This window comes from Equus quagga, chromosome 14 (assembly GCF_021613505.1).
Source record: "Equus quagga isolate Etosha38 chromosome 14, UCLA_HA_Equagga_1.0, whole genome shotgun sequence".
NCBI lineage: Eukaryota > Metazoa > Chordata > Mammalia > Perissodactyla > Equidae > Equus > Equus quagga.
Genome location: NC_060280.1, coordinates 45,783,050 through 45,796,490, shown reverse-complemented (window position 1 = coordinate 45,796,490; position 13,441 = coordinate 45,783,050). Strand labels below are relative to the sequence as shown.

Sequence of the window (13,441 nt, the reverse complement as noted above, 5' to 3'; positions counted from 1 at the left end):
TCCAATCCTTCTAAACTCATCAGGCAAACGCTTCGGATGGGAGAAACTATGCATATAAATCTAACAGGTAAATAGATACTTCATGGGAAAGAAAAAGGATGGAATAAAATATGGGCTTTCAAATAAAACACGCCAAGAATAGAACATGGGCAGGGGCTTGTTTGTGGAACTCGTGTAAGAGCGAGCCCGTGACGCCCGCCCAGGGTCTGCTGACTGTGGCTCCTTTCATTCATCTCTTCCTGCTTTGTTAGCTCATGGGTGAAGAGAAATTAGAGCAGGCGAAACTCAAACCAGGTGATTTGTTAACAGATTTGATAAGAGGCGAACTCTACACTACGATGTAAAATGAGATTTTGGGAATATCTATGCTTTTCAACAATGCTTGCACTGCCAATGTAATTAATTAGTAACCACGTGTTTAAGTATAACTTCCCACCATGCCAATTAGGACATTTGCACCTCCAATGGAACAAAGAAAATGAAGTATTTATTGCTCCTTACCAAGCATATCAAGCTCAATAAAATGAAGCATGACCAACTTTATGGCTTTTCTAAAGCAAAACAATATCCAATTTAACTGTGATTATGTGTATATATATGGATCCCTTACTAAAGTGCAAGCAATTTATTTATCTTTCTCATCTCCAATAACTGGCATAGCGTCTAGCATACAGTAGATACTCAACAAATGTTCAAAAACTAAATGAATGACTTCCGTTTTAACAGAAAACTACTTGAATGACTAATCATGCTATAGTAACAGAATCAGAAAAGCTTATTTCAGATCTATTTTTACCTTAAATTTCAAAGCATAAAATGTATCAAATAAGTCAGGAAATGCAACTTTTATTTTTTAATATCCTGCTTAAGTTTTATAAATAACCAATAGGAAAGAATTAAGGAAAAAAGGTTGGGAAGGCAATAGATTGATTTATTAAGGATTTATACCCAAACTAGTACTGAAAAGATTTTGAAGTAATGAGACTATTGCTTAAAAAACTGTGAAAAAAGTTTTACAAGACCAACATAAAATATACTTCAACTGAATAAAAATTTAATCACCGTAAAATCTACTTGTAACTATTTTCTTAGCACTTTATATTAGGAAAATTTACTGAGATGAGGAAGCTTTTGTAGCTCTGTCAGCCATTATTTCCTATCTTCTAACCAAACCAAATTAATATATGGAAAAGGTTGGGATGATTTTCAGTATATTCTCACATTTTGGGGTAGTCCACATTAAACCCCATGGAACTTCCAACTCTTCTCAAGCAGTTCAGAAAGTTCTCAGTTGCATCTTCCGCTCTGTTACTACATATAACCAACCATTTATTCAAAGGTTGTGTGCTCAAAATCTTGCAAGTTCGCAGATCCTTGAACCAATCAGCAGCCGACAAAGGTTGACACTGAGGAAAATAATGATCATGAAAGGATTGAACACATTTATTCAGAGAGCAATTAAATAAAGACAGTGTGGAGATGGTCCATCTTTGTCATAACAGAACTATTCATACAGTCTGGTATTCACAGACTTCAAACACCGATACAAGCAGGGCACATCTGACAGAATACAGGTGCTTCCCGAGTGGAGGCATCTGAGCATCATCCCTGGGTGGCCACTCTCTGGCTGCAGACCCTTTGGCAAATCCCCTTACCTCATGGACCTCTGCTGCGTGCAAAGAAACGTGTCTGGTTCAAAGATCCCTAGGTTCCCTTACAGTTCTAAGACTCTACGACCTTTATCATGAACGGCTCAGGCAAGGGGGCTGTCCAATTTGGTCTCTTTATTTCAGGCATGTAGATATCTCAGATAGAAAATGCTGATTATTGATACTCCAGGTCGTCATACTAAAACTAACAAATCCTACGGGGCAGTTAAGAATACACATTATGCTAGGAGTAGGCTACATCTAGGAGCAAAGATGAGACCAGGACACAAGCTCCTTTCTCACTCTTGGAAGTTTCTCCAGGTGACCAGGAAAAAGAAGCTCCCTGCACTGAAGAGGGAAGACTTTAGACTGGTCACTAGCCCTCTGCTTATATCCATGGACTGGAATCAAATGGAAATGTCACTGCTGGGAAGAGCCACTGCTTGAATTAAAAAGGAACACACTGGGGCCAGCCTGATGGCATAGTGGTTAAGTTCAGGTGCTCTGCTTCAGTGGCCCAGGGTTCATGGGTTCATATCCCGGGCACAGACCTACATAGCACTCATCAGGCCAAGCAGTGGCAGCATCCCACATACAAAATAGAGGAAGACTGGCACAAATGTTAGCTCAGGGCCAATCTTCCTCACCAAAAAAAGAGACCACACTGTAATCTAATCTCTTACTACTCAAAGTGTTGTCTTGTAGCAGCATGACTATCTCCTGAGAGCTTGTCAGAGATGCAGAGTCCCATTCCAGACCCACTGAATCAGAATCTGTAAGCTAACAAGTTCCCAGGTAACCCATGTGTACATTAATGTTTAAGAAGCACTGTGCAATCCCCTTGTTTTACAGACTCCAAAGCTGTAGCTGAGAGAGGTTAGGGAGCCAGTCGGTGGCAGTGACAGGTTTAGAATGCTGGTCTTCTTGACACTGCCATCAGGGTACTTTCCACCAAGCACTCTGACTTCCAACCACCTGCCATCCTCATGACGCCGTCCATCAGGTGGCCAGGCAGGGACTCAGCTCCTGGAGGTGACCATAGCCTGAGAAAGAAGGGGAAGGGCTAGCCCTCCACAGATGGTTCAATCTGGAGTCAAGGTTCACTCCTTTCCATTCGAGCCAGTACGGGGAGAGCCACTGTCTCCTCACCTACACTCCTACCTGCTGTCATCTGATGGACTGGCAGGAGACCCAGAACAAATGCCCAGGGCCTACTCTGAGGCCTGTGAACCTTTAGTTTGCTCAGTTCTTAGAACCCAATTTCAGAAAAGCAGCATTTGCCAAGAAGTCAATGACAGCCGCCACCGCCTCTAGGGGGCGGGTTCTCCTTTCAGTGCCTCCTCCTATGAAGACCTGTTTCCACACCAAAAACAGCTCTGATACATGTGACCTCACTTATAGAGATGAGGAAACAGATCATTTCAAATATTTTAAGTCCCACTCCATACAAGGAACTGAAACTGAGCTTCTCTCTATTGACTCCCGACCAAGATCCCAACGGGGGCCTACATTTTAGCAGGTGACAAAGTGCTTTGTTCTTAAAAGTAGTTTTTCTTCAGCTTCTCCAGTAAGGATTTTGGTAATTTGGATAGATTATCAAAAGAAATGATTTTAAAAATCCCCATTCTGCCAACATAAAACATTGGTTGCTCAGATACATTAGTTTAGACATGTTGATTTATTATAGCAAACAAGGCAAGAAGAGAGCCTTTAAAAATGACACGAAATGGAACTGGCTTTTAAAATGGGGAAAACGGAGGGGAAAAGTAGAAAGATAATGCAAATTTTTTGCATAAAATAGGTTTGTTTCTTCAACTGAAGCCCAAAAGAGGTAATGATACATCTCTTCAGTTTCAGAAGGCCTCTTTCCCTGAGTGCTGGAGCTGGGGATGGGTTCTGTGCAAACTGTTTCATGTTTATGCCAACTGAGCAGCATTTTACTTTAGAAGATTAACAGATGCAACTGACACAGCAACTAAAGAACCAACTCTGGTATCAGAAAACATAGTCTTTTGAAATCCGCCTTCATCAATTAATAAAATTTTCTCAGGTACTATAGTTGTATTTTTGGTTTTGGGTTTTTTAAAATGATATAAGAGTAGTACAACACCAATAATAGGTGGGCATCTTTTCATTGCAATGGTTTGAAATGCCATTTTCTAATGCATCTTTAAATGTGACACCACACTGCACAGACTAACCTAAATCATGTTTGCTAGATGCCTCTAAGCTGGTACAAGTACACATGGATCAGAGGGAACCGCAAGGCTGAAGAGTAAGGGAGGGCAGGGACGTGGCCATGGAGAAACCAAATGAATACTGTAAGCCCACTAGTCACTCTGGCAAATCTTCAAACTTACACATATCCCAGTAAATACTTCTAAATGAAAATAAAATCACAGCACTTACTACGTGGTCTTGCATTAATATTTTTTCTGAAGGCACAACCCGGCCAGTCAGAGACATCTGGCATCCAAAACGTAGCCCCCAGGTCTCCAGCTCAAAACGAGCATCCTTGTTTCTGTTGATAGATTTGAATTTTAAGTCATTAAAGTGCTTACTTTCTGAATAATTTTAATCATTAGAGATAGAATTATAACTTCCTGAATTATTCAGGGCCTGATTTTCTTTAGGATTTCTGGCTTCTATTTCTACTCATCATTTTTTTTCCCTGCTGAAAAGAATCAGAGGACGACTGCACCCATTTGGGATGTGCAGGGTGGGGAAAAGCTTCCAGTGTGGCACGTTGGTTTGCAAAATGGGCCTTTGAGCCAGACAGACCCGGATCTAACTCCTAGTGGTGACATATCATATGTGACCTTGACCAAACTCTTAAATCTTTTAAAGTCTTGATTTCCTTATTGGCAAAATGTAGGGATCATAAAACCAGCGACTTCATAGGGTTGATGTAAAGACAACATGACAATACACGGAAAGTGCAGCCACACAGCCTGGCACATGCTACATGCTCAATAAATGTGAAATATTATTCCTGATAACAAACTTGTTCATAAAGAGATATTCTGGAGTCGCTATACGTAGAGATGTCTTCTGGAATATTTGAATTTGTTGGCTTGGGAGTGGATGGAGGACGATAAAGGAAGGGAAGATAAGGACTTACGCTTCGGAAGGACAGACAGGGCAGTAGGAAGATTATGAGGAGAATATTAGTATTAGAAATAATAACAGTACCTTTATATTTGTTTAGTACTTCAAGTTTATAACTTAGTAAACTCTACTCATAGTTTATGTACTATCTCATTGGATCATGACATATGATAACCTCCATTGTGCTGTAGCAGCCACACTGACTTTGTCTCCTGGTTTCTATTACAGTGGCCAGGACATGGTAAGCGAGGCACTCACAAAGGAAACTGAAGAGATCCTTGTTTTCGTCTGCCCATTAAAGCTTTCCCTCTCTCTTCAGGGAGCTCAAACCTCTTAACCACTGTCCTTCCAAAACAGCTCATTGTTTCCACCTGTTAATGTTATGTCTGGTCTGGTCACATTGGATACTTTGAATTAATTATTTTGCTTCAGACACTCTCTGCCCAGATGAGATGAGTGAGGCAATCACTGGACAGAAAACTGGGTTAAGTAAATGGGATACTGACAGGTGCGGGTAGGTGCGTCAGGAAGACGTCTCCACAGCCCAGTACAAGAGGAGAGAACCAGGAAGCTCCACTCATATAGGCATAAGTCAGAAAGATGTCCAGAATAAGTGACATAACGTGTAGCCATGAAATGGAAAACTGAAACCACTGGCATGACACTAGAGATGCACACTTACCATATAGAGTTGCTCAAGAAAAAGCAAGTTATAAAACATGACATACAGCACTGTTATTTTCCTAAAAAGAACGTAATTATATACATTTGAAAACATCTGAAAGAATATACACCACTCATTCAATTATGATTCATTCATTAAACAAATATTTACCAAGTATATGCATGCACACACGCTTCTTTCTTCTTGCTTATGTAAATTTTCAAGTTCCTTCATAAACTGGTATTAGTTTAAAAAATAACACTTTTTAAAGGAAAAAAGACCATTCTACAATATTGTCCAGTAGACATATAAAGCAAGCCACATATATAATTTTAAATTTTCTAGCAGCTGCATTAAAAAAAGTACAAAGTAACAAAGTTATTTTTAAAATATATATTATTTAACCAAATATATCCAAAATATGATCATTTCAAGATGTGGCACTAGCCACATTTCACACGGGGCTACAGCACTGGACCGTGAAGTTTCAGGTGATAAGGGAGAACCAGGGAGATGCTCAATTTTCCCCTCACAGGTCACAGCAAACTGTCATAAACAAGGGCAGGAATGCAGTCTGAGAATCAGACAGGCTGAACCAAAGGGCACAAAGGTGTTCCTAAGTTTAAAGAACACATCGTGGGGCTTCCTAATGCTCAGTGTGCTGAGGCCACTATATTAAGATCTGAACATTCTTAACCCTGAATATTGGGGGCCTAGAGTGGTTGATTTTTTTTTAATTACATCCCTTGTCTTCATCCAAAATTTTATCCAGAACTTCACCGTATTCAGTGGATGAGCGCAGAGCTGTCTAGGTGAAGTGGGGTAGTACTTCTGCCCCGGTGGGCTCCAACCAGCTCTCCTCAACCTACGGTCCTGAGGCATCTCGGATGAACCTCTGGCTCTGGACAACACAATTCAAATATGCCATGCTCTCAATCAATAGCAACGAGACATTTTCATCAAGGAATGAAGCGGTTTACAGATGACCCAATTCTATAAACGAGGCCTTAGGCAGGGTACATTGTGGCCCAGCAAGGCATCTCGGTACCTCTGGATGTCGTCAGCAAGCCTGGCCAGGCGCTGCTGCCTTCCCAGAGGACTGAGACGTGTTTCTTCAGCCACAGCTTTCATCAACTGGAAATCAGAGGTTGCCTCGTCAGTCAGCCCTATTACGTGTAAATGAAAACCAAGTGAAAACGCTAACCATGTGCAATGGAACCCCGGCCCATCTCAGGCACGGTGTCAGCTTTTCACTTAAACTGAATCAGATTTAGCATCTGGACAGCACTGTCCAATAGAAACGTAAGCTACAGATGTCATTTTAAATTTTCTAGTAGCCACATTAAAAAAGCCAAAAAGAAACAGATGAAATTATATAAATAGTATACATTATTTAACTCAATATATCCAAAATATTATCATTTCAACATGTAATCAATTAAAAAATTATTAGTGAATTATTTTCCCTTTTTTCCTATGTATTAAGTCTTAGAAATCCAGTCTGTATTCTACATGTGCAGCAGATCTCCGACCGCCCCTCAGTCACACTAGTTACATTTCAAGTCCTCAACAAACGCATGCGGCTGGGGCTCCCACGAGGGACCGTGCAGACCTGGAACATCAGAACACCAGGAAGAACGAGCCTCCTTCCCTTCAAGGACTACATCCTTATTAATTTTTCTATTTGTAAAATAAATAGATGCACATCATAACTGATTCGAGCAATAAAAAATGTAAAAAGTAGAAAGTCTCCCCTTCATAGTCCCACCGTGTTAATCAAAGGAACACGATTTAAAGTACCGGAGACAGTTACTCAGATTCTACTGTCAGGGAGGATTACCTTCTGGAGGCTTTGCAAAAAGAAAAAAAGGATCATTTTGGATCCTCAACAATATACCTGAAAAAACCAAAGTTATATCACTCCCTATTCTGGTGAAGTTCAAAAAATAGTGAAGAGCAGCTTTAGAAAAGTATCTGGGGGCCTATTTTACATCAATGTAACAAATGGAAAACACAACATCAAGGAAATAGATAACTCACTGTGCCAAGCAATTTCCAAAGGGCACCCTATCCTCCTCAATACCCACCTCAAATATCCTACTGTCAAATAAACTACTTAACGGGCCCATCCTCCATGGGTTAAATTAATGCTCTGGCACTCGACTTACTTAAAGAGGCTCTGCCAACGGCTAAGTGCCAGGAGCCCATGATCAGAAGCCTGAGAGGGTATGAAACATAAACATTACCTGTTAGAAAGCAGAGCTCAGGTATCAGGTGGGCCAGCCGAGCCTCAGCGTTGTCATTTCTCTTGCTTTTCAACAGACTAACAAGCACCGGCTGATTTAGGTCAGATAAAGCAATATCATATTGCTGCAGGATGCAAGATTAATGAGGGAAAAGTTAATATGGAAACAGTGTAAAATGAGCATCCTTACCCATAAGCAACAAGATAATCCCAAAATGAATATATACAGGCAAATCTTTTCAATAAAGAAAAAAAAAATCCCGTGGTTACCTACTCATTCCCACTTCCTTCACAGGCTCTACCTTTTATATCTGAGGACCAGTTTTATGATTTTAATTATCTTGTATAATGAAACACCATTTAAAAAAGTAATTTGCCTCCTCTCTTCTGGGTTTCATCCAGAGGCAGACTAGCCTCTGCCAGCTCCATAATTAGTGCAATGATCCCAGTGGAGCCAACTCAGTGCCAGCACTTCAACTACTGACGGCTGAGGCAGACCACCCCGTGCGTAACTAACCAGCTCTAAGCACTTCTATTCATTTTGAAAATATCTACACACAAGTTGGAGGCAAGGGTTAAATTGAGTTAATGTCAGATTTCCCAAAAGAGCATAACTGCCCCTTATTTCCAGGATTGAATGATTCTATAGGGGAGCAGCTTTGAAGTCTGACAGATGTGAATCTGATCCCCAGCTTGTCTACTTCACTGGACTGTGACACTGGGAAGCTACTGACATTTCCTCATCCATAAAATGAGAACCGTAGCTCAGAACTATCCCATGTAACCAAAAGCATGGTGTCTGGTTTATAACTGTTAGTGCCTGCCCCACCCCCTTTCTCTGCCTAAACTTGAATTTCAACATTATCACCTTGCCAAAAGTTAATCTTCCAACAGCAAAGGTTCCAATTAACATTCATTTCCACTATAATTTACTCAACACTAATGAGAGAACAACTGGAATTATAATTTACAAAATGCCTGGGCATTATGTGATGCTGACATCAATAATTATAATTAAGTAAGGATTGAGAGTTCCTCCATTTCAATAAGGACCTTACTCATTAAATTAAAAAAAAACCGCGGAAATTGCAATTTAAAGTGGTGATTGCAACTAATGCTATGGCTAAAAAGCTTGGAGAAGGCTTTGTAGAAGGAGAGCTTTTATCCACGACTTCATTAATTCAGCACACATGGTGTGCTTACTATGTTCCAGGAACTGCAGTGGATACAAAGATAAAAGAGGCGCAGTCTTCCTGACACATAACTACATTATCTACAAAGCAAGGGAGATGAGAAGCACAAATAATGACATGCTAAGCACTTACATTTTTCCTTATTTAGTCTTAACAACGAACCTATGAGACAGATACTATCATCATCCCCTTCACAGATGAGGAAACACATGAGAAATTAAACAAAACTTTCCCAAGGCCCCATAACTGGAAATTAGCACAGCCTGGACTTATCCCTTAAGACCTGGGCACCTCTGCTTGTTACATCACTCAGTACTAGGTCCCTGGTGGTGGTAGTGAAACAATTTATAGCTGGTGAATCAGGAAAGCCTTCATGAAGGAGGTTGAGCCCCAGAGAGCACCTTGAAGAAAATGTGGGAGGATGAAGAGCCCTGAGTAACGGCTCCAGTAAAGCTGGGACATGTTCCAGAAAGAGAGTGTTCTATGGCCAAGAACTCTACCCCCTAAGCTGTGTCATCCAGTGAATTTTACCCTCTCCCTTGCCCCAATTTTCTTAGCGTTTGAAAATATTTTTCAAGGAAAGATAAAATAGAGAAATACAAAGGTCAATATCACGATGAAAGCTGACTACATACTAATTTAGTGTTCCTTTCCTGGGACAGAGAGGAGGGCATGCTAGAAACTGGCAGAATTTTGTTTCTTTTTCTCCCTAATTACAATATATATGCAGCAAACCACAACTGATTACAAAGAAAGTGAGTGGGATTTTACCACGATTCCCTTTTCAGATTGTCACAGGTCCTAAAATACATCTGTTCAAGTAAAAACAAATGTAACCACGCGGGAAAGAAACTCGAATATTTAACAAACTTTGGGTTTAATAAACAAACACTTACGGAGCACATTTTATGCACAAGATGCTTTGCTAGGCACCGTGCATCAAGGGTTAGCCAACTACCATCCCTATTCTACGAGGAAGATGTGTTCTAGAAGCAACGTGATGTGTGGTGCAAGTGCTTAGAGAAGAGAACAGCTGGTTCTTCTGTGAGCATGACAGGAAGCAAAGTCAGAGAGGACTTCGCACATGAGGTGACATTTGACCTTGAAGCTGGGATTTTACCTGGTGGAGAAGGTGACAGGCACCGTGGGGTTTTGCACAGATGTCTAGTGAACATGAGCAAAGGCTGAGGAACATTATGTAGTGACAGACACCAAGCGGACCACATGAGAGCAGCATGCGGTGCATGGTGGGAATGCCCCAGGAGACGAGGCTTAAAGGTGAGACAGGGGTCAAACTGTGTGACACTAGAGATGAAGAAAGGGAGGCTGGGACGAGGGGCAGGGTCTCCACTGTTTACCCAGTGCTCACAACGTGCAGGCACTGGGCTAAAAGCTCTGTGTGCACTGTTATCTCATTCAATGCTTACACTGCACCATGAAGGCAGACAGATGACCCCCCACCACAGACAACATTCCAGGTTTCATGATTTGTCCAAGGTCACACAGCTAGGGCCAGGATCTTCTTATCCAGAACTTATGTTCTAACCACATTTCTGGGCAGAATTTCAGAAAGATCTCTCTGGTGGCAGTGAGGATGAAGGATCAAAGCAAGGAGAGAGCTGGGGCCCGGCAGACATAAATCCTCGAGGAAATCCACAGGACAGGAATCCATGGGAGGTTCTGCATTAACGCAGTGAACAGGGCTGGGGAGGGGGATGGGTTCCAGGGAGAATCCACAGATAAAGGAGGCGGAACTCATCTTGGTGACAACTGAATGAGGGACTGACGGTGAAGAGGAGGCAGGAAGCAAAATGATTTCCTGAGAGGCAGAACTCCCAAGGAGAACCGGGAGTGGGAAAGACAATGAAGTCAGTATAAATTAGGTTAGTTTGACATGGCTGCAGGATATTCATGCAAATGTGTTCTGAAAATGGAGATGAGTGTGTAATTTGGGAATGAGGCCAAGGCAAAAATACTATATTTGAACCATCTCAAAATTTGAAGAAAAGATCCTATATGAGGGAACCATGGTAAATAACAGCATTTAACATTTGGAGGAAAGGAAGGGGGAAAACATCAAAAGAGCTGAGAAAGAACAACCGGAAATGTAGTGGCGAACCACCAGGGACACAGAAGAGGGCAGCTCAGCCAGGTGGGAGTGGTCACTAGTGTCAAATGCCACTGAAAGCCCCTTAGAAAAAGATGTAGCTGGATCTGACCTTTAGACAGCTATCTCCATAGCAGGAGAACTGGACAGCAGACTGCTGAGGCTTCAGAAAGGGAAAATTGAAGAAGTGCTTGGAGCCAGGGTAGATGACCTTCTAAAGAAATGAGCTACTAAGGAGAAAAAGGAAATAGCTTCTCTTAAAGTTGTGGAAAGGTCAAGGAAGGGTTTTTGCTTTGTGTTTGTCTCTTAAACCATCTATGAGCTTTGGAGACTGGAGTATCATTGTACATTAAAGGAGACTCTGAAAGGAAGTGAAGATGGAAGGGGGCAGGGTAATGGTGATAACTGTGAATCAAGCTCCCAGAGGCAGCAGGAAATTCCATCAATAAATGCTTCAGTATCTACTATGTACAAGCTCTAGGCTAGCCCTGGATACACAGAAATAAGGAGTTCAAAGTTCAGGAATGGAGTCAGACCATTTGCGTCGTTCCGGTGATAATGTGATGCAGCTAAGCTCAGGGAAGGGAGCCCTGGGCAGAGCGTGGTGGGGGTCCCCGAAGAGCTGACGGCTGAGCTGTGTTTTGAAGGGTATTTAGTGATTCGCTGGCTGTGAAGCGCTGACCAGGAAGAGAAAGCAACACGCGTGAAAATGCACAGGGGACTAACTGACTCAAGGGGCCACAAAGTCCGAGAGCAGAACATACAAAGGAAACAGGAGTGGTAAGAGATGAGGCTCAAGAGGCAAGGAGCAGCCAGATCATAAAAGGTCTTGGAAATTCTGCCCAGGAGCTTAGATCTGACTTCTAAGGCAATAGGGAGCCATGGAAATGTTTTAAGCAGGTAAGTGGTATTATCAGATGTGCTTTTAAGGGAGCTTACTCAGACTACAGGAAGAAGGACAGCAGGAAACAGGATCAGGGTCTGAGCCAAGCCAGGGACAGTGGAGATGGAGAGGACGGAACAAGTCAGAGGCTGTCAGAGGAAGCACACTCAGTCTGACGGTTTGGAGGACTTGCTGGACCTGGAAAGGAATAGGAAGACTTCTCTGAGCTAAGAGAAAGGGAGATGAGGATGAAGGAAGAAAGTCTACCTGCTTGTAGTAATCCACGTAGGTGACCTCAGTGCCATCCCGCCTCTGAAAGGTGTGTGTGGGCTTCACAGACCAGTCGATGTCATCAATGCGATAGGTTTTGTTATTGTATCTGGCAAATGCAAGAAATCTTAAAATTTTTTTTTCCAAATCATACAAGATAAGTGACTATTTCACTATACTTTTAATTCAAGGCATTAGACTCCAGAATTTCAGAAATTATGAAAGACAGTAACCAAAAATAGTCACTTTTTAAAAAATGATCAGCTCTTATCTGAGAAGAGCATTAATGAACTCTTCAGTAAACAGGAAGACCTCAGTATTCCAACAAAACCAGTGGGAAAGTCATTAGACTTTCCATTTTCCTCTCTGATAGACACACTAACTTTAGGTAAATCATTCTCAAATGTTCAAGGGCCCAACTTTCCATCCGCTTCTGCTGTCAGACAGATGTTCTGAACTCCCAGATCGTTTTTCTGATAAAAAGCACCGAAAGAAGGCTGACCAACGATGCAGTTCTGGTACCCTGCTTCGTCTCCCGTCCAGGCCTGTCCTCAGCAAAACTGCAAAGCAGGCCGGCTAAGACCCTTCTAAGCTCCTTGCCCCCTTCAGCGCCGTGTAGCCTGGAATATCCTCTCACGCTGCCCCAGCCTGGGGACAGAAACCTCCTCATCAGGTTTCTCCAGGGCTCTTGGTACATTGTAAGGTGACTTTGAAATAGTCCTGATCATGACAGGAGGATAAGGGAGCGGCCTTCTCATCCCAGGTAGTGTGGAATCCAACCAGTCCCACCTCTCTGCCTATTCAACCCCAAAAAGCAACTTGCAGTGGAAATTCCAAGCCAGACTACAAGAAGGTCAGCAGGTCCTCCAGAAGAAGCATGCACGGATCAGCAGCAGTCTACAGTGCGTTTTCCAGTACTCAGGGAATCACCAATCCCGCCCACGTTTAATGCAGTTCAATGTGCACTGAGGGCAAATTAGATAGAGACAATCCCAGAGGCTTGAAAGGTCTCAGCCTTAAAGACCTTATAACCTTATAGAGAGCACGAGAAATGGGCCTAATGTGCTGCTGATAATGCTATAAAATGAAATAAAATAGCTGTAAAGAGGCGGCTATAAGCAATGTGCTATGGGAGCAGCACAGGGGAGGGAACCGAATCACTCTAGCTGGTTGGACAGGTGGAAGCTTCAGAAGAGCAGTAACACTTGAGCTAGGCTCGGTGGAAATAGAAATTTAAAAGACAGAATTAGGGGTGGGGAATCCACGCAGAGGCACTGAAGCAGCAAAGTGCAGACTATCGGGTGGAGCTGGGCGGGGCTGGC

General features: G+C 42.3%; 1 protein-coding gene across 1 annotated transcript in view; it reads right to left on the bottom strand.

Moving 5' to 3' along the window:
• Positions 1–13,441, bottom strand: part of PIWIL4 (piwi like RNA-mediated gene silencing 4) — a 38,630-nt gene that overhangs the window by 11,466 nt on the left and 13,723 nt on the right. Inside the window, exons 8-12 of the mRNA XM_046637947.1 lie at positions 12,117–12,228; positions 7,668–7,791; positions 6,470–6,587; positions 4,059–4,170; positions 1,222–1,406 (exon numbers count right to left, since the gene is read on the bottom strand). Coding sequence (XP_046493903.1) covers positions 1,222–1,406; positions 4,059–4,170; positions 6,470–6,587; positions 7,668–7,791; positions 12,117–12,228 — 651 coding nt within the window. The remainder of the gene's footprint in view (positions 1–1,221; positions 1,407–4,058; positions 4,171–6,469; positions 6,588–7,667; positions 7,792–12,116; positions 12,229–13,441) is intronic.